The following is a 22,564-nucleotide window of genomic DNA, read 5'->3' as shown; positions in this document are numbered from 1 at the left end:
CCGAGCAGTTGGAGGAGCACACAGGAGAGGAAGAGGAGCAGGGTGGCCATTTTCTCCAGTCTTTTGTTTAGGCTCCTCCTTCTCATCCCCCCTCCCCCTCTACTTCACCCCCTCGCTCTCTTTTGAGTGTGTACATTATAGCATGTGGAGGCCGCGTGGAGTCTAGGCGCGCCGGGCAGATCGGTGGCGAGGGGAGGGGAGGGCGTGGAGGGGAGGGAGGGGGGTGCAATCAGCCCTGGCCCTGCCCCCCCTGGGGCATTTCCTTGGCCTGCCCCACCTCCTCGTCTCCTCCCCGGGGCGTCTCCGTGCCCTGGCCCTGCCCCCCCTGGGGCGTCTCCTTGGCCTGCCCCGCCGCCTCGTCTGCTCCCTGGGGCGTCTCCTTGGCCTGGCCCTGCCCCCCGGCGCTGGCCGCCAAAATCCTCTGCACAAAGTCTTTGGTCCGTCCCGCCACCAGGGGACCTGCGGGCATCACACAAAACGAGTTAGAACGAGCGCGAAAAGACAGAGAGAAGACGAGGAACCGGTAAATATAGCAGAATGCGTCGTACGATGAGCGATATGAGTTCGTTAACACACACAGATGCACAAACTGTTTTCTGAAACCTATCCAGCTGTAATTGTTTTCTTTTTGTTGTTTTTTTACTTGTTTTTAACTCATTGAGTGCCAATGACGACTATCGTCGTCAATTCAAATAGTAACGTAGAGTGCCAATGACGACTAAAGTCGTCAATTGCGTTTTTTGACGGTGGGACGTGGATCAAAGCCAGATGCATCTCCTGTAAAAATATGGGCGATGTTGAATGTGTATAAGCTATTTTACGGACCCATTAGGTGGCGACAGTGCTCTCCAGATTAGAGAAAGGTGAGGAAAAAACAGAGAAGAAGTCATGGGGAAACGGAAACCGCATCGGTATGCATCGATATGCATGAAGCATAACATTAGCTGTGCCTGTGAACAGCAGCCAATCTGCTGCCACAATTGAGCCTCTCCATCTCCGCTGCGATAGCCCCTCCACATGATTAGTTGCCGACACCAGCGTCTTTCTGAAAAGTTACATTATTCTCAGCTGGAAGCGCTGGGAGGAAAAACGGCAGAACGCTGTGAAAAAGCTGGGCATAGCGCACTTTTCAGTGCAGAGCAAACGCAGCAGAGAGCCACCAGAGACACTCCCACGGAGGAGTGTGCAGTTGAGGGGGGTGGGGCACGCAGGGCAGCATACAACACCGACCCAGACAGCAGGAGGCTCGATGGACAGATTTACAAACACAAGCTAGAATACCTGATGCCCACCAGCAGTAAATCAAGACCAGCAAGAAAGTGTAGGGTCTGCGCACGCAGGGGCCAGCGCTGCTGGTTGCAGCTAAAAAATATTATTTTGCCAAACAAAATTCCTTTGTTTTCGCTGTTTTATTGAAGGAAATTATTTTTGAGGTGTCACTACATCAGAAAATATTAGCTTAAGAGTCAGTGATGTGCTTGAAATGCTTCATTTCACAAAAGGCTGATTATCTCAGCTTCTAGTTTGAAACGTCTGTTTTTGGTGAAAACAACCTATCTTCTCCGGCTGTTAACTAAAGAACGGAAAATGATATCAATAAACTTTTTTTGCTGATGATACAATAGAGTCTCATCGTTCTTTGGGCGTGTTCGGTGTTTACATAGTAATATCACACAATATTCTGTGGGCCTCGAGAAATCACTGAAAACGCTCTGAAAGGGCTGGCACTGGGAGCATCCGTTTCCCAAAAGTGGCTGGCACTCAATGAGTTAATTGTAATGTTTGAGTCCTTTTGTTGCCCTGTAACCCACGTCATGACAAATCTGTTTTGCAATGAAGACAAAGACGTGAGGTAGGAACAGATGATGTAACGTTAGCTCCTAAAACAGAGGGCGATGCCCGGCGCCAAGTCAAGACACATGTATTATTTATGAACAGTGATCGTTTGATTGTCCCGCAGGAACTTGGTTTTCACAGTTCACTACTAGGGGTGTCACGATACACTCAGTTCACGATACGATACGATACACGATATTGGGTTCACGATAACGATACGATATTTTAACAATATTTTTTTGCGATCGATTTGTAAGTTGAGGGGGCACCCTCCACGCTAATTTGAGTCATTTCACCATTTTCCTCCCCCTCCGTGTCTGTGACGTCCCTCGTCTGTTCAAGCAAAGCAATGAAAAGGAGAGCGAGCACGCAATCGGATGCAGATCAGTGCCGCCATGTTCAGCTTCTTTTTCTCGCGATATGAGATTTCATCTCAACGATACATATTGTCACGTTTTGATATCGCGATATAACGTGGGACGATATATTGTGACATCCCTATTCACTACACGAGGTGCTTTAGAGAGAGTCAAAGGACACAAATAGAGGTACAACAAGGAAAGCAGGAAAGAACAAGCACATGTCATATTTTAAAAGGAGTACTACACTACATTTTTTGGGGGGAGACTGGCCTGAAGTGATGACAACATAGAAGCATAAAACAGGGCTTCTTACAGGACTTTCCAGCCCCAATTCCCTCAGATTCAAGGACCCAAGGACAGCAGAGCCATTTCTAAACATGCAGTTAGCAACAGTTGTCCACTATGAGCGTGGAACATTTCCACCCCAGCCTCTACTACAAGGGCCTGTAGTACAAGGTCCACGTCGCTGGCAGAGCGGCTGTAGTTTAGCAGCTCCCAGTGTAACGGCGTTGTGTTGGTGGTACTTGCAGCAACCCATGTTAAGGGCTTGCCCAGGGGTGGATTCGAACTGCCGACCTTCGGCTTGCACGACGGACACGCTAACCACTTCGCCAAGAGAGCGAGCTCCCTTGGTGATTAACGTGCCTTCATACTGGGGGAGTGAGTTTAACGCAACCTACTCGCTACTAGAGCATAACCGATATATCGTATCGGCCGATATGGTGCCCCGATATTGCCGTTTTTTTTTTTTTTTTTTAAGTTATAGACAGCATGTTGTGTATATTTGATATTTTTTCTTAACTATTTGTTCTATTGTGTTTTTGCATTTCTAGTTATTTATAATGATTAAATTCCCAGTTAAGTTTACTGTTTCATTGCATTGAGTTTATTAATAAGCTGTAAAATATCCTGCCTACATTACATATTTCAATCCATGTCAACTCATATCTTTGTCAAGTGTTTGATATTTGAGGGTTGCTGATGTGGTGCCTCCTCTGGTCGTTAAGGGCGCCTGTTCGGAGGGAGGGGAACTCGTTGGAATAGCGTGATCCTACCACCTCCTATGTCCTACCGGTGAAGCTTCCCCTGTCAGGTGAAAAGAAGCAGGTGGCTACTGCCCATGTCTCGGAGGAAGCATGGAGCCAGTTTCGGCTCTCCCCAGATCGGCAGAGGGTGGAGCAGCAACCAGGATAAATAAATTAGAAATTAGCACTAATGGGGGATAAAAATTTGATAAAAAAAAAGGAAAAGAAAAAAAAAGAATATCGGCCGATATTATCGGTATCGGAACTTTTTTACTCCCTAATATCGGTATCGGCATCGGCCTCAAAAATCCAGTATCGGTCAGGCTCTACTCGCTCCAACTCTACATTACACTAGCTCAATTTCCAGAACATGCCATGAGTGGGCGGGTGGTTAAATGACACTTTTTACAAACCATTACTGTCCCTGTGCTATTTAATCATTTCATGAATGGACGTAGTTACGTGGCTGGATTATTTGGAAGAGAGCCAAATCGGTGAGTAAACAAGTCAAAGTTGAATCGTTTCTTTTCCTCCAATCTGCCAGTTGAGTGATGCGAAATTCGTTCACCAGCAGCACATTTTGGTTCTGAGCTTTTAAAATTGGTTTCTGCCGATTTTTTAACACTAAATCCGACATGTTAGTTCAATAATTCGTTTGAGAATTGCGAGTATTGATTTCTTTTCTGCCCTTCTGATCAATGCCGCGCTCACACTCCTCACTCGCTCATATTGTGTCCGCAAAAATGCAGATAGGAGCGTGCACGTTGTCTGTGTTTCAATAACGAATGTGTCCCAAGTTTGCCCAGAATGACGTACGGCTGTTGAATGCCGAACAAATAGGCTATAGGCGTATTCCCGCTGCAAAGTCGATCTGTTAATGAAAGCTATAAAAAAAAAAAGCTATAAAGAGTAGACTACTAGAGGAATAAATGCATTCAAAACGTGTATTTAGATCCAGAGCGGAGAATTGTGGCCTATATTCTGTTCCTTTCTGTGCTGTCTCTCTGTGCAGCAGGCAGCAGCACTGTGCAACACACGACGTAGCTCTACTCAGCCAAAAAACACGGAACATTTCCCCATGTATAGAAACGACGACGGCAAAAATTGGATCGAGTATATAGCGCCAATTAGAGCAGACTTTGTATAAGAGATTGTGCAGGGCAAGGAATCCCGGCTTAGTTCAAGGTTTAATAGCTACAGATATGTACATGTTATGATTTATTTTTGTATTTTATTTTTGTTATTGAATGTAAAAAACATTGAGTTGATATAGAGATGACTATGTAGAGATGTATGGAGAAGAGCATAAGGAAATGTGTGGTACTAAATACGAATGTCAATATGCATACATGGGAATTGAGAGAGGGGGGGGAGTGGGGAGGGGAATGCAGGGGTATGATTGGATGTATGTATGTATGTATGAATAACATAACACTCTGTATGACACAAGAAAAGAACAGTAATAATGTATCAGATGCTCTGTATATCATGCTGAAGCTCACAGACAACAATTAAAAAAGAGAGAGGCTTCAATGTGTGAACACTTCTTAACTGTTAAGGTTAAGCTAAAAAAATATATATAAATATCAAAGGAACTTAAATTTATATTCTTGCACAAAATATATAAATTCCAGCACTTTCAATGACCCATGTCTATTTGTATGTACAGTATGTATATTTTCAAATCTTTCAAGGTCTTGACCACATTATATACTGCGGAAATATGCACATATATACTGCAAAATATGCACATATATACTGCAGAAATATGCACGTTTAAATATACATACTACAGCATACACGTGTTCCTTTAAAATATGACACCAGAGCTTGTGTGCGCGTGTGTGTGCAAGCGTGTGTGTGTGTGTGTGTGTGTGTGTGTGTGAGCGTGTGAGCTTGTGTGTGTGTGCGTGTGTGTGCGTGCGTGTGTGTGTGAGCGTGTGTGTGTGTGTGTGTGTGAGCTTGTGTGTGCGTGCGTGTGTGTGCGTGCGTGTGTGTGTGTGTGAGCGTGTGTGTGTGTGTGTGTGTGTGTGTGAGCGTGTGTGTGTGTGTGTGTGTGTGTGTGTGCGAGCGCGCGCGCGCGTGTGTGTGTGTCAGTAGACAGACGACAGATGCTCGTGTCTCACCGCTGGACTCTCTAAGGATGTCCTCCAGACGTTGGGTCATCCCTCGCTCGTCCGTGTCCTCTTCCTCGCTGCTCTCCACCCGCTGTCGGATCACCTCTTTGATCCGCAGCAGCGCCCCCAGCAGGTGCTCTGTGCAACGACAGCGACAGCCACATTTCTACTACTTCTCATCTCAAACGCTTGTGCTTCTCAGCATCGAGTTTCGTATTGAGTACTTCCTGCAGGATTATGTACAGCAGCGGTTCCCAACTATGGTACGCATAGTATACCCCTAGAGGGACATGGAGGTTGAAATCATGAAAATAAATGAAATGTTAAACTAAATCTGCTCAGGAGGCAACTCTTTCACGTCATTTCTTATTTTGTAATGTTATATTCTTCAAAAGGTGGGTTATCATTCACTCACTGCATCGTATGCTATAGTTTTCCGCTTGCAGGTTTCTAAGCGAAACGTGGTAGTCGGGTAAAGGGGGTACTTGGATTCAGAAATCAGGGAAAGGGAGTACTTGGATTCAGAAATCAGGGAAAGGGGGTACTTGGATTTAGAAATCAGGGAAAGGGGGTACTTGGATTTAGAAATCAGGGAAAGGGGGTACTTGGATTCAGAAATCACTGATGTACAGGATTCTGACCAACTAAGCTAATGGGAAATTCAAACTATCAAGTTTGGAACTGAAATAAAGTTGTGTCAACACACACACACACACAGACACACACAGACACACAGACACACACACACACACACAGACACACACACACACACACACACACACACACACACACACACACACACACACACACACACTGCCGTAAAGCAATCCAACAGATTCCTTGCCAAATCCAACCTGGTGGCTAACAATATTATTTATATTATATTAATGTATCATGTTGTAATGATTTACAGTAATTATATCAATGTATCATGTTGTAATTATTTACAGTAATTGTATTAAGGTGGTAATTATTTACGGTATGTCACTGTTTAAGGTGGAAGATGGGAGGAACGCGTGCCATTCAACACTTGTATCCAAAGCACCTCACAGTCTCATGAGTGTGCCCGTTGTTTCCCCGTGTGGGAATCGAACCCCTAACCCTGTGTTATCGGTGCTAGTGCCTTGCTCGTCTCTGCGCGCCTCACAGGACCAACTTCAGGATATTTAGGTCAAGAGAGCAGATCAACCGAACGACTGGAGCGGGAGGATGACTCGAGGTGATGTGGCCTAGTTTCTGCTTTTCTGCTGATGGCTCCTGAATCATCAGCACCTCCTGAGAGCCTGGCTCCTCCCGCGTTCTCGGGCTCACGTGACCCGTTTGGCGCCCTGGCACCCATGGACTTGATTCCTCTTTTGTCCAGGAGCGAGTCTCGACGGGGGGAGGAGGCGGGGAGGAGGCGGGGGGGGGGGGGGGGGGGAGGACCATATTAGGCCTGACCATCTTTTTTTCTGCACCACCACCGCGGTGCGCTCTCTGTCTCTGTCTCACACACACACACACACACACACACACACACACACACACACACACACACACACACACACACACACACACAGAGTAATTGAGGTCAGGCTTCCCAGGACTGGCGTGGCGCCAAAGTCCTAGTCGGAGTTGGAAGTTTCCTGTCAAATTTGCTGCTACCCGCGTAAAACACATTTTGTATGAAGGGCAAATGACGGCGAGCGAGAGTGACAGAGAGAGGAACAGAGAGAGAGAGAGGGGGGGAGAGAGAGAGAGAGAGAGAGAGAGAGAGAGGGAGTGACAGAGAGAGAGAGAGAGAGAGAGAGGGAGTGACAGAGAGAGAGAGAGAGAGAGAGAGAGAGGGAGTGACAGAGAGAGAGAGAGAGAGAGAGAGAGAGGGAGTGACTGAGAGAGAGAGAGAGAGAGGGAGTGACAGAGAGAGAGAGAGAGGGAGTGAATGGGAGAGAGAGAGAGAGGGAGTGACTGAGAGAGAGAGAGGGAGTGACTGAGAGAGAGATAGAGGGAGTGACTGAGAGAGAGAGGGAGTGACTGAGAGAGAGAGAGAGAGAGAGGGAGTGACTGAGAGAGAGAGAGAGAGAGAGAGAGAGAGGGAGTGACTGAGAGAGAGAGAGAGAGAGAGAGAGGGAGTGACTGAGAGAGAGAGAGAGAGAGAGAGAGAGGGAGTGAGAGAGGGAGTGACTGAGAGAGAGAGAGAGAGAGAGAGAGAGAGGGAGTGACTGAGAGAGAATGATAAAAAGAAGAGAAGGGTCACAGGAGGGAAGGAAAAGGAGGGAGAGAGAGAAAGAGGAAGCGGAGGGGGGGGGGGGGGGGTGCACAAGGTTAAAGCCCTGTGTGTTCCTTGGCGTCCCGCCAGGAGGACGAGGAATTGCGGGAGCCAAAACTAAAGCCCGGCAACGAACTGCCGAGCCGGGATCAAGAATGAATGGAATGCTGCACAGTCACACCGGGAGGAGAGAAGGACGCACAAAAGAAGTTGGATGCTGGTTGGGTCTGGATTCAAAGAGAGGCGGGTCTACAGCAGTGAATCAGAGGAGGAGGAGGAGGTGGACTGATGCTGGTTGGGTCTGGATCCAAAGAGAGGCGGGTCTACAGCAGTGAATCAGAGGAGGAGGAGGAGGTGGACTGATGCTGGTTGGGTCTGGATCCAAAGAGAGGCGGGTCTACAGCAGTGAATCAGAGGAGGAGGAGGAGGTGGACTGATGCTGGTTGGGTCTGGATCCAAAGAGGGGCGGGTCTACAGCAGTGAATCAGAGGAGGAGGAGGATCTGGACTGATGCTGGTTGGGTCTGGATCCAAAGAGAGGCGGGTCTACAGCAGTGAATCAGAGGAGGAGGAGGAGGTGGACTGATGCTGGTTGGGTCTGGATCCAAAGAGAGGCGGGTCTACAGCAGTGAATCAGAGGAGGAGGAGGAGCTGGACTGATGCTGGTTGGGTCTGGATCCAAAGAGAGGCGGGTCTACAGCAGTGAATCAGAGGAGGAGGAGGAGGTGGACTGATGCTGGTTGGGTCTGGATTCAAAGAGGGGCGGGTCTACCGATCACTGCTGCTCTGAGAGCAGCCCGGAAGAGGAGCCGGGGCTGCCTGCTCTCAGCCTCTCACTGGGGGAAATTATCGGATCTTATTTATGTCAATGGTATATCATTACAACAGCTGAGAGAGGAGCTTGTGAAGAACGAACATCCCCACAGTCAAAGCATTTCTCTGAGATATCCATATAAAAACGTTTGTTGCTTTAATACCAAAAATAAAACCTGTTTGTATGTGACGCTAACGGCGATTAGCTAATGGCGGGTGGTTGCGTACTAGGCCCCATCTTACCCGGGACGGGAGTTAATGTTATGAAACACATTTCCTGGCAGTTCTGGTAGGGACCTGGTAAGTTCTGAAAATATGTGTATATTATTGTGTTATTCCAGCTATCGTTATCGGTTGGTAAGTTATAGTAATATTAAGCCGATAAATAATGAAAAACAGCCGACTAGCGAAAGCGGCTAACGCTATTGCTATGTTAAAAACCATTGTGTACCGATAACGCTGGAGTAACTAATAAAACACATATTTTCTGAACTTACTTCAGTCCCCAACCAACGTTAATTCCTCACGCACCTTCCTCAAAACAATGTTCTTTTTATTGCGGTCCCTTGATATGTCTGGTAGCCAGCACAGCCACCCCATGAGCCACCCCGACCTCCAGGGAGCCACTACCCGTGCTAAGAGCCCCTGTCCCGGCCCCACACACTCAGCAGAGCCACCCAGACCTCCAGGCAGCGTTACATGATGAAAGCAGCACTGTGTCCTGTCTATGTCAAACTAACGCTAGCTCTATAATGTGAAGAGCCTGTCCAGCCAATGACGGCTTGAGACTGGCTGCCACAGCTGTCAATCATCCATTTCTATATGTCAAATAACTACTTAAAAACAAACTGATCAGAAAAATGACCACTTGCACAGGCATGATAATGACTATCTAAAATGATACAAACCACCTTTGGAAAAAAATTATCTGACGTATACTGTGATTATTTCGGTTGTGATTTTCCCATCCACTAACATGGGGAGGCGGGCCTTGTGACCTATACTGGCTACAGCCGCCAGAGTCGCGATCTAACATGCAGCAGCTTCATTGAACGGGACCAGAGCTGCACCCCTGGGTTGAACTAGTGTCTGTTAGGTTGCCAGGTGGGACTAGTGTCTGGTGGTTTTGAGTTTGTCAGTTTGGATCTGGGGTTGCCAGGTTGGGCTAGGGACAAATGGGTTAGGGTTTTCACATTAGTGTAAGTTGAGGGCTGGTGAGTTAGATTTGCCAAGTTGGGCTGGGTTGCCAAGTTGGGTAGGAAGCGTGGTTGCTACTGTATTGATACTGGTACTGATGATGGGGTGTGTAACATTTTATAAATGATACAATATTATAGTACACAGTATTGTGTGATATGACAAATGGCAATTTGCATCCTAAATGTAATGTATAATAATAACAAGCACCATCATATAATCATCTTTTTTATCCTACTTTCTAGCCTGACCTCTTCTGGCAGAGGCAACTTCTCCTCTCATCGAGTGCCATCACAGAGGCAGTGAGCAGAGTCTCCAGTACTCACCGTACTCCTGGTTCAGCCCCCACAGTTTGATCTTGTTGGCTTCATGCTGGGCCTTCTTCTTAAGCCGGCAGGCCCTGGAAACAGAGGAGAGGAGGAGAGAGAGAGAGAGAGAGGGGAGGAGAAGAGAGAGAGAGGAGAGGAGAAGAGAGAGAGGGGAGGAGAAGAGAGGGGAGGAGAAGAGAGGGGAGGAGAGGAGAGAAGAAGAGAGGGGAGGAGAGGAGGGGAGGAGGAGAATAGAGGAGAGGAGGAGAGAGAGAGAGAGGAGGAGGAGAAGAGAGGAGAGGAGGAGAGAGAGAGAGAGAGAGAGAGGAGAAGAGAGGGGAGGAGAGGAGAAGAGAGAGAGGGGAGGAGAAGAGAGAGAGGGGAGGAGAGGAGAGGAGAGAAGAAGAGAGGGGAGGAGAGGAGGGGAGGAGGAGAATAGAGGAGAGGAGGAGAGAGAGAGAGAGAGAGGAGGAGAAGAGAGGAGAGGAGGAGAGAGAGAGAGAGAGGAGGAGGAGAAGAGAGGGGAGGAGAGGGGAGGAGAGGAGAGGAGGGGAATAGAGGAGAGGAGGGGAATAGAGGAGAGGAGAGGGGAGGAAAGGAGAGGGGAAGAGAGGGGAGAAGAAGAGAGGAGAGGAGGAGAATAGAGGAGAGGGGGAGAGGAGAGGAGAGGGGAGGAAAGGAGAGGGGAGAAGAAGAGAGGAGAGGGGAGGAGAGGAGAGGAGAGGAATAGAGGAGAGGGGAGGGGAGGAAAGGAGAGGGGAAGAGAGGGGAGAAGAAGAGAGGAGAGGGGAGGAGAGGAGAGGAGAGGAGGAGAATAGAGGAGAGGAGAGGGGAGGAAAGGGAGAATAAGAGAGGAGGAGAATAGAGGAGAGGAGAGGGGAGGAAAGGAGAGGGGAAGAGAGGGGAGAAGAAGAGAGGAGAGGGGAAGAGAGGAGAGGGGAGGAGAATAGAGGAGAGGAGAGAGAGAGGAGAGGGGAGGAGAATAGAGGAGAGGAGAGAGAGAGGAGAGGGGAGGAGAATAGAGGAGAGGAGAGAGAGAGGGGAGAAGAAGAGATGGGAGGAGAGCAGAGGAGGGGAGCAGGAGAATAGAGGGGAGGAGAAGAGAGGGGAGAGTCAGGAAACACTTGTTTTGAGAAAGCGCCATCATTCTCTGGAACAGGAAGTCTCGGCGCTGGCGTTCTCCACGCGAGCGTCTATCAGCGAGCCGGCGGGCCTCCTGCTGTCATCTGCTGCTGGAGAGGACGTGTCCCCAAACTGTGCCTCCTGCTGTCATCTGCTGCTGGAGAGGACGTGTCCCCAAACTGTGCGAGTGATCGACTCCAAAGCGGCCTCTTCCCGCCACTCCGCCATTACACCACATTACACCACATTACACCTGACACCGCCCGTCTCACGGGGCAGCGCCCGCGCTCCTCTCACACTCATCTGGGCTCGCTGGAGAGAGGCGGAGGCTGAGGCGATCGATACTTGTGAAATATGAATGTGTCTCGTGGGGACTCTTCTCTGCAGTGTGGCTGTGAGTCAGCTAAATGAAACGTTAGACGGCAAACTCAGGCGGCTAATGTTTGCTAATATATTCCTTCTCGGCTTCTCTCTTCTCTGCGCCTCTCCGGCTGCGAGGGATGTGTGTGTGCGTGTGTGTGTGTGTGTGTGTGTGTGTGTGTGTGTGTGTGTGCGTGCGCACGCGTGTGCGTGCGCTACGGCATTCACGACTAGTGAATTTTACTAGTCGACTAGTCGTCCCTAAAGGTAGTCGACTAGTCGACTACCGGTAGTCGTTTTTTTTTTTTTTTTTTTTTAATCTTTAACACGTTCACTGCCAACAACGAGTTGAGTCGTCAAACACAATCCAGCTGTTCACTGCCAACGACGAGTTGAGTCGTCAAAAAATATATATATATTTTTTTTTTACGGTGCTACGTGGATCAATGCCCCCCGCGTCTCCTATGGAGATATTGGAAGTATTGAATGTGTATAATCTATTTTACCGACCAGCTAGGTGGCGACGGTGCCCTCCCGACAGAGAGAAAGTCAACCAAAAGCAGCCGCCTCCCGCGGCTGCTTCCTCCATTCTCAAGGAAATGGCTTGCCGATTTTACAGTCATCAGTCACCAGACTCGCCGCTCTCGGGCCGCGCCAGCAGCAGCACACGGGGGATTGCAAATTTGCATAATATATTACTTACTTCATCGGGGCTCTCAAACCCAAGAGACGAGTGAGCCCTATCCACACTCGCTGCCAGGGAGGGAGGCTGCTCAAACTCACTGCCAGGGAGGGAGGCTGCTCAAACTCGCTGCAGCAGCAGCAGCAGCAGAGCACTCGCTTGTGACAAACGCAGGCTGAAAGCCACTAGACACGCCCACGGAGGGAGGAGTTGAAGGAGAGGGCGTTCGGAACTATATTGTTTGGATGTCTGATCTCTCACTGATGCCAAAAATAAATGGTTAAAGTGACTGTTCTGCCTGTTTGATTGAATTTCACAAAACTGCGATTATCTCAGCTTTCACTCTCAGACAGCTGAAACCATGCTGTACTCAACGGCTAATATCTACATAACTACTAACTCTACAAACTAACTCTTTTAGACAGAGAAAGCACACATTCTATTAGTACTTTTCTGAACTTTGTGTTCACAAACTCCAAGCAGAAAAGAATCCTCGGCTCTTTTAAAATGAGCCAGAATCCTCAAAAAACGGCCTGGCAGAAGCTACCTACAGCAAAAAAAAAACGGCTGGCAGTCAATGTGTTAAGAAAGAACATGAGGTATTTACACGACATACATGGACTATCATATCCCATATCCCCCACAAAGAACATCAAAACACAACAAAACAAAACAAGAAAACTGCATAAGATACACAATAATCCAAGAACAAACAAGACTATTGGACAAACAACCAAACGAAAACAATGCATTCAGCTCCTATCCTGATAAGCCTAATGACACCGGGGTAAAAAGTTCTCAAAGTCAAACTCTGTATGTGGCTGCCATATTTTGGGGATGTCTAAGAATCTGCCTTTACTCTTGTAGTAAATGTTATCCAACGTATGGTAGCTTGAGAGTTCATTCCACCAGTGAACTACAGCTGGGGGATTGGATGCTTTCCAATTTAAAGCTATGCATTTCCTAGCTGCCAACAGGGCAAGATATATGTATTTACTTTGAATGCATTGTTTTTGTTTGGTTGTTTGTCCAATAGTCTTGTTTGTTCTTGGATTATTGTGTATCTTATGCAGTTTTCTTGTTTTGTTGTGTTGTGTTTTGATGTTCTTTGTGGGGGAAATGGGATATGGGATATGATAGTCCATGTATGTCATGTAAATACCTCATGTTCTTTCTTAAAGATAAAAAAAAAAAAAACGACTAGTCAACTACTAAGCACAGTGTCGACTAGTCGACTAGTGGTTTTACTAGTCGACTAGTCTGTGAATGCCCTAGCGTGCGCGTGTGTGTGTGTGCGTGCATGTGCACGCGTGTGTGCGTGTGCGGGTGCCAGTGCCGGTTGTCTTCCACATTGTTACAGTAGGAGCAGAATGGGAGAGACAGGCGTCTGGGAGAGAGGTCTGGATAAACCCCAGCGCTGACTCTCTCCATTGGTCTGGTGCAGCCAAGCGGGGAAATGTAAATACGCAGCTCTTTAAGGAAGACATTCTTGAATGCTGAAGTCAAACATGAACCCATTGACACACAGAGGCGTGTAGCTATGTGCTTTGCAAAAATGCACACATTTTCACGTCGGCGAGTGGACGGCATTCGTGCCGGTGAACACAAACTCTGCCTCAGCCAGTGGCGAGCGGCTAGCGCTGGCGAGCGGCTAGCGCTGGCGAGCGGCTCGCGCTGGCGAGTGGCGCGTAAGCACAGTTCAGCCGTGGGGGGGAGGTGCTACATGATACGTGATACGTCGTTCTGTCAATTCTTGCTGCCTTGGCGAAAAACGCTCGTGCTACCCTCGAAAAATGCTACCTTTTCTCTAAAGGGGAGACTCGCGGGTACCAATAGAACCCCCCTAGAATCTTTAGGCGAGAAGTCAGAGGTCCCTTGAAAATGTAAAAAAAAAAAAAAAAAGTACCCTAAATTTGGAGTGTTAGTTAGCCACCTTGCCGACAAGCTAGCATGACATGGTTGGTACCAATGGGTGCCTTAGGTCTTCTAGTTTCATATTATAGCAGAAACTTCACCGGCATTAAAACTGAGCAGCCTCTGAAAGACAGTAAACCCATCAAGATTTGTATCAGTATGAAATTTACCAAATTAGCAATCAGAAGCACAGCGGGAGAAAGGGTAAAAAATAAGGAGAAGTGTTAGCAGGTATGGTGTGTGTGTGTGTGTGTGTGTGTGTGTGTGTGTGTGTGTGTGTGTGTGTCTGTGTGTGTGTGTGTGTCCATGCGCGTGTGTGCTTTTTCTCACAGTGCAAACTGAAAATGAAAAATCTCTCTCCCCCTTCTTCTTCGTCTACAAAGAGATCACCTCTCACTCACCCCCCTCTCTCCCTCTCTCTCTCTCTCTCTCTCTCTCTCTCTCTCTCTCTCTCTCTCTCTCTCTCTCTCTCTCTCTCTCTCTCTCTCTCCATCGGGTGTGTTTGTGTCACGTTGAATAATATATGTTTGGCATAATAAGATATTCCCAAAGTGTTCCGATCTGCGTTCAACTGCCTCTGCCTTTAATAAGCTCTTCTCTCCCTCCCTCTCTCTATCGGATGAACTCGACGCGACCCTTCCCCTCCTCCACGCTGGCCTGCTTTCCTCCCATTCAGCCCTCTCTATGCCCCGCCCCCCTCATCCCCTCATCTTCCAGCTCCTCCTCTCTCTTCCTCCTGCTTCCCTCCATCCTTCCTTCCTGCATGTGTTCGCTCGTGCTAATGTGCTAACTGTAGCCAGGCGTGTTAAAGGGCCAACACTAGGGCGTTCACAGACTAGTCGACTAGTAAAACCACTAGTCGACACTGTGCTTAGTAGTCGACTAGTCATTTTTTTTTTTAAATCTTTAAGAAAGAACATGAGGCATTTACACGACATACATGGACTATCATATCCCATATCCCCCACAAAGAACACAACCAAACAAAAACAATGCATTCAAAGTAAATACATAGATCTTGCCCTGTTGGCAGCTAGGAAATGCATAGCTTTAAATTGGAAAGCATCCAATCCCCCAGCTGTAGTTCACTGGTGGAATGAACTCTCAAGCTACCATACGTTGGATAACATTTACTACAAGAGCAAAGGCAGATTCTTAGACATCCCCAAAATATGGCAACCACATACAGAGTTTGACTTTGAGAACTTTTCACCCCAGTGTCATTAGGCTTATCAGGATAGGAGCTGAATGCATTGTTTTTGTTTGGCTGTTTGTCCAATAGTCTTGTTTGTTCTTGGATTATTGTGTATGTTATGCAGTTTTCTTGTTTTGTTTTGATGTTCTTTGTCCCCCGCGGTAGCATGTATCGAAAACAAGTCATATCTGACTAGTTTTAAATGTATTTCTCCCCACAAAAGTTTGATAGCCTGTCAGTCCGTCAGCTCCTATCCTCTCCACAGTGGAGAGGCACAGTCACACAACACTGCCTGCCTCACACAATAGAATTGGTTGCATCACGTTAGCGACAAATCTGGAGACTTCAAAAAACGTGCCGTTTTAACGGAGTCCATTCCAACGAGGGGTGGCAATGTGCCAAAAATGAGCGCTTCGCCTTTGTTAGGCTACATAAAGCCGCCCAGTCAAAATAGTGGTCGGACTGTCGTCAATCACTGTGGGTGATTTATTTTACAAGTGGCATTTCAAGTCATATCTGACTAGTTTTCAATGTATTTCTCCCCACAAAAGTTAGGCTTTTTCTGACATGGGAGCAAGCAAGCAGCGCAGCAGCGTCCCTCCTGATGCACTGGACCTGGCTGCCTGGCTGCAGCTGAAGCGCGTTGGCCAAACAATTCAAGGACTTTTTGCAGCACTTGAGGAAACCGTGAGTTTGCTCGTTGATATAAGCGATTGCCCGAACGATTAATTACCGGTAATTAATAAACTAGTGAACGTGAAGTGAGTCACGAAGAGCCACACCCGCCCACTCAGACGGATAATGACCTGCCACTGTTTAACATGAGCTGCGATTGCGTGGAAGCGGATCTTATACCGGCGGTCGAGGTGAATAAGATACGGACTCGCGGGAGTGCGCATAGGCCGGCTAATTGTTGTTTAACATGCAGGCCAACCGGCTAGGAGCGGGTTATAATACGGATTCCACTGCATGTTAAGAAGTGGTTTGTGTGTGTATGTGTGGTGTATGTGTGTGTGTGTGTGTATGTGGGTGTCTGGTACCTGGAGGCCAGCTTGTCTGTGTGTGTGTGTTAGGGCTGCACGATATTGGAAAAAACTGACATTGCGATATTCCCTGCCCCTGCGATATATATTGCGATATGAAAAAATACAGATTTTCACCAGATTACCAGAATGGCTCTATTTTAAAGAAAAGAATACTTCTAGAATGATTGGGATGATTTTGTAGAGGAGTCCATCTGATTTTGGAGGGGAAATTAGGTATTTTAATGTTTCTCAACCACTGGGCTGTCGCCTATACTGTAGGCCTCAGAGCGTCATCTATCAGGGTGCATACACATTTTGACCAATGGATTTCCATGACTTAGGCTACATACATGAAAAGGTGAGTAAGTTATGACATTCTACTTTAAAATGTCACTAGCCTACACTTCACTTAGTGTAATGCAGCCTTTAAAACCAGGGAAAGACAACATGTATGCTGTATCACCATATTACCATATCCAACATCTAAGACCATATAGTCTCATATCACAATATTGATATACAATTGATATATTGCCCACCCCTAATATTGAGTGCCAGAATCTACCTCCCAATGATGCTATTTGCAGAAAAACATTAGATTTCATTGATTATAATCACTGCTTTCAACTTCTTTCGTTCTTCTAACGTTTCAATAAATCAACAATGAAACACCCCTGCCACTTTACACACTTGGTCTGACCCCCCGGAAACCCCCTCCAGAAACGACCAAGTGGTACACTCCGCATCTGCGGAGTTCCGGTTTTTGAGCGCAAGGCTGGCAGTACAGAGAGACGAGGATTCACATGCAGCCGACCGGTGACAAACAATTCATTCGTGAAAAGTAATAAATATACATTTAATTGCCCAGATATGTCTCTTCTCTTTTTATTTTCACTGACATGTTTTGTGTAAATAAGTCGCTATGTATGATTAACTCTACCGTAACGTTACTGCTATCATGTGATGCATCATGCCTGAAGGGGAGAGAGAGCCGCAGTGATAACACGGACAACTTCTCAGTAATCAGCCTTCGTGTCATAAGTTGCGGTCTTGCTTTTTGGTGTTTCAAGAGTAAATATCTCCACTCCACGGACATGTTGAGTTACGCCAGCCTGCTGTATGCGAGTGCGCTGCAAACTGTGGACAAGTCCGCCTCCGCAACCACATCGTTTACAGACGGGCTACTGTCTGTCAGCAACCCAACATAAGCAAAAGATAATTCAATTTAGGTCTCTGTGCATGTTTGTTGTGTTGAAGCTAAGCACTAAATGAGTGAGTACAGTAGCGGGGCGTCTCTCTCCTTTGAGAGAGCCTGCATTTCACTCAGTAGGTTACCCCTAAAGTGAGAGTTTATCAAGCAACATGACGAGTTAATTTGCTTTTGACATCGCACGTCCTGCGATGTGACTATCGCGCATGCTCACATCGCAATGTCGATGTGTAAACGATATATCGTGCAGCCCTAGTGTGTGTGTGTGTGTGTGTGTGTGTGTGTGTGTGTGTGTGTGTGCGTGTGTGTGTGGTGTGTGTGTGTGTGTGTCTATGTGGGTGTCTGGTACCTGGAGGCCAGCTTGTTCTTCTCCTTGCGGGAGCGGGCGCGGGCCACGGCGGGCAGCTCGTTGACCCGGCCCATGCCGTCGATGGCGGCGTTGAGCTTCTGCAGCTGCTCTCCGATGTTGTGCAGCTTGTGGGGGTTGGGCGTCAGGTCGCTGGCGTCCGTCTTGCGGGCCTTGCGGCGCCCCTTCTTGCCTGGACAGGAACAGGACAGGACAGGACCGGGGAGGACAGGAGACAGGACAGGACCGGGGAGGACAGGAGACAGGACAGGAGCGGTGGTTAGGATACACCCAGTACCTTTATATCAGTCATGTGCCATCGTAAGCCACGGCTCTGCGTGTTCTGTGTGGTCTACACAGCAGCTGCTCTGGCTGATCATCTCCTCCACTCTAGCCGATGGTGTGTTAATGAGTGTAGTCAGCTGTTGGAGCACTTGGCTCTCGATGGCGCATCATTGAAAACGAGTGTTTGATAAGATGAGCAAGCTGAGAGATGTGCTTCATAGCAAAGTGACGTCTGTTTCTGCTTATTGCTTTTGGTCGCATGAAAGACTTGACCGGCATTTCGGTGAAGGCGGATTCTCCGTGGGGTATAAGATATAGTTATTATAATAATATAATATTATATATATTATATATAATACAGTTAATCAGTAAGGCCTAGGAAACATAGTGTATGATATTTGAGTTTGTTCAGGAATACACAAATCGCGACACCGACGGCGCGCGACACTGAAATAAAGACCCGTTTTCACTTTCACTTGGAGCTCCCGGCGACGGTGAGGATTTCAGCGATAACACGTTGCAAGATGACGTCTTTTCAAGTCGACTTGGGCATCTCGGGGCATCTGGAGACTTGGATCACGCCACAGACGAGCATCACGGAGGCTTTCTTCTTGACTTTTTTGTAACGTTTGAAAGTTGGTCACCATTCACTTCAGTTGTTTAGGAGAATGTTGTAACTCTGTTTCCTCTGGAAAACTCCACAAATGTTGTTTTGTAGAGTAAAAAAGTTCACCCAACCTTCCACCGGCATGGGGGTGAGTAGATAAGGACTGATTGAATTTTCATTTTTGGGTGAACTTATCCTTTTAAAAACAAAACTCATCAGGTCAAGTCAAGTTTTTTTTTTTTTTTTTTTTTTTTTTTTTTTATATTTCATATAAATATCAGGCTCTGCACAACTGTATAATAACGACTGTATAATAATGTCCTATTGTGGTTTTGATGCCATCACCTTTGTCTTTAAGAGATTTGAGGATGTGAAGCGTGTAGTACTTGAGGGCTCATTCAGTCTGGACAGGCTTAGTCGCACCGACAGCAGCTGTTAGTAAAGCTACACTCACAAGACAGATCTGTGTCACATGACAGATCTGTGTCACACGACAGATCTGTGTCACATGACAGATCTGTGTCACACGACAGATCTGTGTCACACGACAGATCTGTGTCACACTCACAGGAGGGAAGATAGGGGCCTTTCAGCTGGGCTGTGATAACTCCAGCGCTTATAACAACCAATCGAGTCGAGACCACCTAAACAGAGACCAAGACCAGTCACCAGACCAATGCATATAGATATAAATATATATATATATATATATATATTATATCTCTTATAGTATATATATATTTTTATAACTCTGATGATGGCTTAAGTTTTTCCTACCCATTGTACGTTGGTGATGAGAACGTATATGTGTACGCACTGTAACAACGCACATCACCATTTATGCCAAAGAGCTTAGATTGATAAGAACCAAAGCCTAATAGATTGTTCCATTTATGTTCCACTGCAACATAATAATGACTGCATGCAGTGTTGTAAAAGAAGCAGAAGAGCGTCTTCTCTTGTCGTCAGTATATTATCTGCGATAAAACGGAAGTAGCAGCCATGCTGTTTCCGGTCATATCTATGTGAAAAACGTTATTTTAGAATCCAAAATATTGCTTATTGTCAACAAACTGGCCAAAAGATATCAAAGCTGATGGACTTTTTGGAAAGAGCGTAACTCAAACTGGTTAAAAGTTACTAGCTTGCTGCGTTTAGAGCCTGGTGAACACGTAGTTAGCAAATGTAGTGGCTAACGGCTAACAGTTAGCTAATGGCAGAGGGTATTGATTGTAAATATTTTATTCGTCGATGACACGTTAGCACCTGTTTTTACCAAGAGCTTATTTTTAGGACTTTGAGCCCAAAATCAGGTTATAAAATGGTAAGGTTACAAAATACACTGGCGAACACTGTGGCTAATCAGCAGACCAGGGCAAAAGCCAGCAACACATGAAATATCTAAGAAAATTACAAAATACACTACTAACAACGAAATAAATCAGGATGGCAATTAGGACGGCACGGTGGCTCAGTGGTTAACACTGTTGCCTCACAGCAAGAAGGTCCCGGGTTCGAACCCCGGTCCGTCCCAGGTCCTTCCTGTGTGGAGTTTGCATGTTCTCCCCGTGTCCGTGTGGGTTTTCTCCGGGTGCTCCGGTTTCCTCCCACCATCAAAGAAAGACATGTATGTTAGGGTTAAAGGCCTAAACATGGTCGTCCGTCCGCCTCGAATTGGAGCCGTCTCGCCGTCTGGCGGCGCCAGCGAGCCCTACATGCTAGGACGCCACTACGCCCTCCCTCCTCCCACCCTCCCTCCTCCTGTGGAAGCTCCGTGTGAAAATGGCGGAGATTGTGTGCCAGGCAGTCTGAATGAAATTGAATGTAACTTCCCAATTCTATGTATTAAATTCTAAAAAACGACCCTCAACATTTGGGAAGGCTAAGCCACACAACTAGTTCGTTATAATCTAACGTCATGCTTTGAAAGGCGACTTTACGACGATGAGCCAGGGCAACGGCCAGTCACAACTCTCCTGCAGCTGACGTCACGCACGTATTGTCGCCGTAAAGTCACATTTTCGAGCAGCCCCCGTCAGCCGACGGCGCCCCCTCCCCGTAGGACGGCGCTCCACCCGCCGTCCTACGGGGAGGGCGGGGCGAGGCTCTGACGGACGACCATGTTTAGGCCTCAAGCCTCCTGTCAGTGCCCCTGACCAAGGTACTGGCAAAAATAACTGGAGTTGGTCCCCGGGCGCTGCACAGTGGCTGCCCACTGCTCCTAGTTCTAGGAAGGTTCCTAGTAGAGGATGGGTCAAATGCAGATGAATTTCCCCAAGGGGATAAATAAAGGATAACTTAACTTTAACTTATCATTATTTAGGAATTTTAGTAAAATATAAATAACTGTACAGTTGACAGAAGGCAATCTGAAACAGTGCAATTCCATATCACTGAGCTTCAGAAAGACTCAACACAGTGGGCAAAATGTGTACAAACACCTTACTGCTGCTGCTGCTAAAGAAAGGGTTTGTATTTAAGCAAAACATATGACTGATGATTTGGACGACATCTCTGCAGCCACTCTGCTCTGCTCTGCTCTGCCTTGTCTCCTTGTGTTGTCTTCCTTGGCACATGAGGGTTTCAGTGGTAAAACTTTCAAATTACAAAGTTATTGGTTGCAAATGAAGGGGGGGGGGGGTTACACACAATCACAGTAAAAAATAAGATAATAGATAAATAGATAAATAAATAAATAAATACATTAATAAATTAATAAGTTAATAAATTAATAAATTAATAAATTAATAAAATAGATAAATAAATAAATACATAAATAAATAAATAAATAAATAAATAAATAAATAAATAAATCAGACAATACACAGGCAGGTAATAATGTCACTGCAGTTGTGGTCTTGACTGATCTTGAAATAAAATCCAGAGTCTGGCTTGTCCGAGACTGAGTCAAGAACGAGACCGAAGGAGAGCGAGTCCGAGACGAGACGGAGAGACCATCAAAATGTGGTCTTGACACCGGTCTTGAGACCAAGAGCGGTCTCGGGTAATCCAACGTGACCTTTCACCTCTCCGATGTGTGGTACAGCCAGTGGGCTAGCTCGGCCTTTGGCAGAGGAGGCCGCGGAAGTGATACTGAAAGCTGTAGTTCCTCGAATGGCCACTTGAGGCTGCAGGACCCAAAATTGAGTTGTTCCCCGTTCACATCCCGTGTTAAAATGCCCAAATTTACAACAAGTTTAAACACGTTTACAGCCTGGTTCAAAACAAGCTTTTGGCCTATATAGCTAATTTCACCTTTCTTAACAACTGTACAGGGGGTGAATTCTTATAGGCGTTTCAACTCAACAACATAAACGTTCTAAATTTCCCCCAGCTTACTTCCTGTTGCGGGGTTTGTTGGTAACTGACAGCACATACGCTAGGTTCCAAACTGTTCCCGAGCAACACAATTCTGTGAAAACCATCTACCGTACTTTCCGTACTATAAGGCGCACCTGAATATAAGCCGCAGCAGCTAAATTGAATGATTGTTACATATATAAGCCGCACTGGACTATAAGCCGCAGGTGTTTTAATGTTTAATTACCAACCAGGGGGAGGCGTAGCGCCTGCCTGTAACAGAGATCTCCGTGTCTTATCAGCGGAGACCGTTTTGAGTCCTTACCCTCATCGTCGTAACACCGCCAGTTCGCCATCTTTTGAAGCATGATGTTAGATTACAACGAGCTAGTTGTGTGGCTTAGCCTTCCAAAATGTTGCCGTTACTTTTTTAGAATGTAATACATAGAATTGGGAACGTTACATTAAATTTCATTCAGACTGTCTTTCTGGCTCAATCGCTGCCATTTTTCCCCCGGAGCGAGGGAGGGTGGGAGGAGGGAGGGTGTTTTACAGTAGTGGCTGATAGAGCGTAGTGGCTCAGTGCTCCAAGCAGGTCGCGAGGCACATTTTT

General features: G+C 46.8%; 1 protein-coding gene across 3 annotated transcripts in view; it reads right to left on the bottom strand.

The window, feature by feature from the left end:
* Positions 1–229: 229 nt before the first annotated feature.
* LOC310775044 (uncharacterized protein) overlaps positions 230–22,564 on the bottom strand; it is a gene marked incomplete at its 3' end in the record, with an annotated part of 69,620 nt that continues 47,285 nt past the window's right edge. For all 3 annotated transcript variants that reach the window (XM_083635134.1, XM_083635135.1, XM_083635133.1), the window contains exons 7-10: positions 17,763–17,952; positions 9,924–9,997; positions 5,350–5,478; positions 230–459 (exon numbers count right to left, since the gene is read on the bottom strand). In XM_083635134.1, the coding sequence (XP_083491260.1) occupies positions 230–459; positions 5,350–5,478; positions 9,924–9,997; positions 17,763–17,952 (623 nt within the window). The remainder of the gene's footprint in view (positions 460–5,349; positions 5,479–9,923; positions 9,998–17,762; positions 17,953–22,564) is intronic.

Source organism: Poromitra crassiceps (genome assembly GCF_964638095.1).
Source record: "Poromitra crassiceps genome assembly, chromosome: 4".
Taxonomy (NCBI): Eukaryota; Metazoa; Chordata; class Actinopteri; order Beryciformes; family Melamphaidae; genus Poromitra; species Poromitra crassiceps.
The sequence above is the reverse complement of the archived record's forward strand: the minus strand, read 5'-3'. Positions and strand labels throughout refer to the sequence as shown.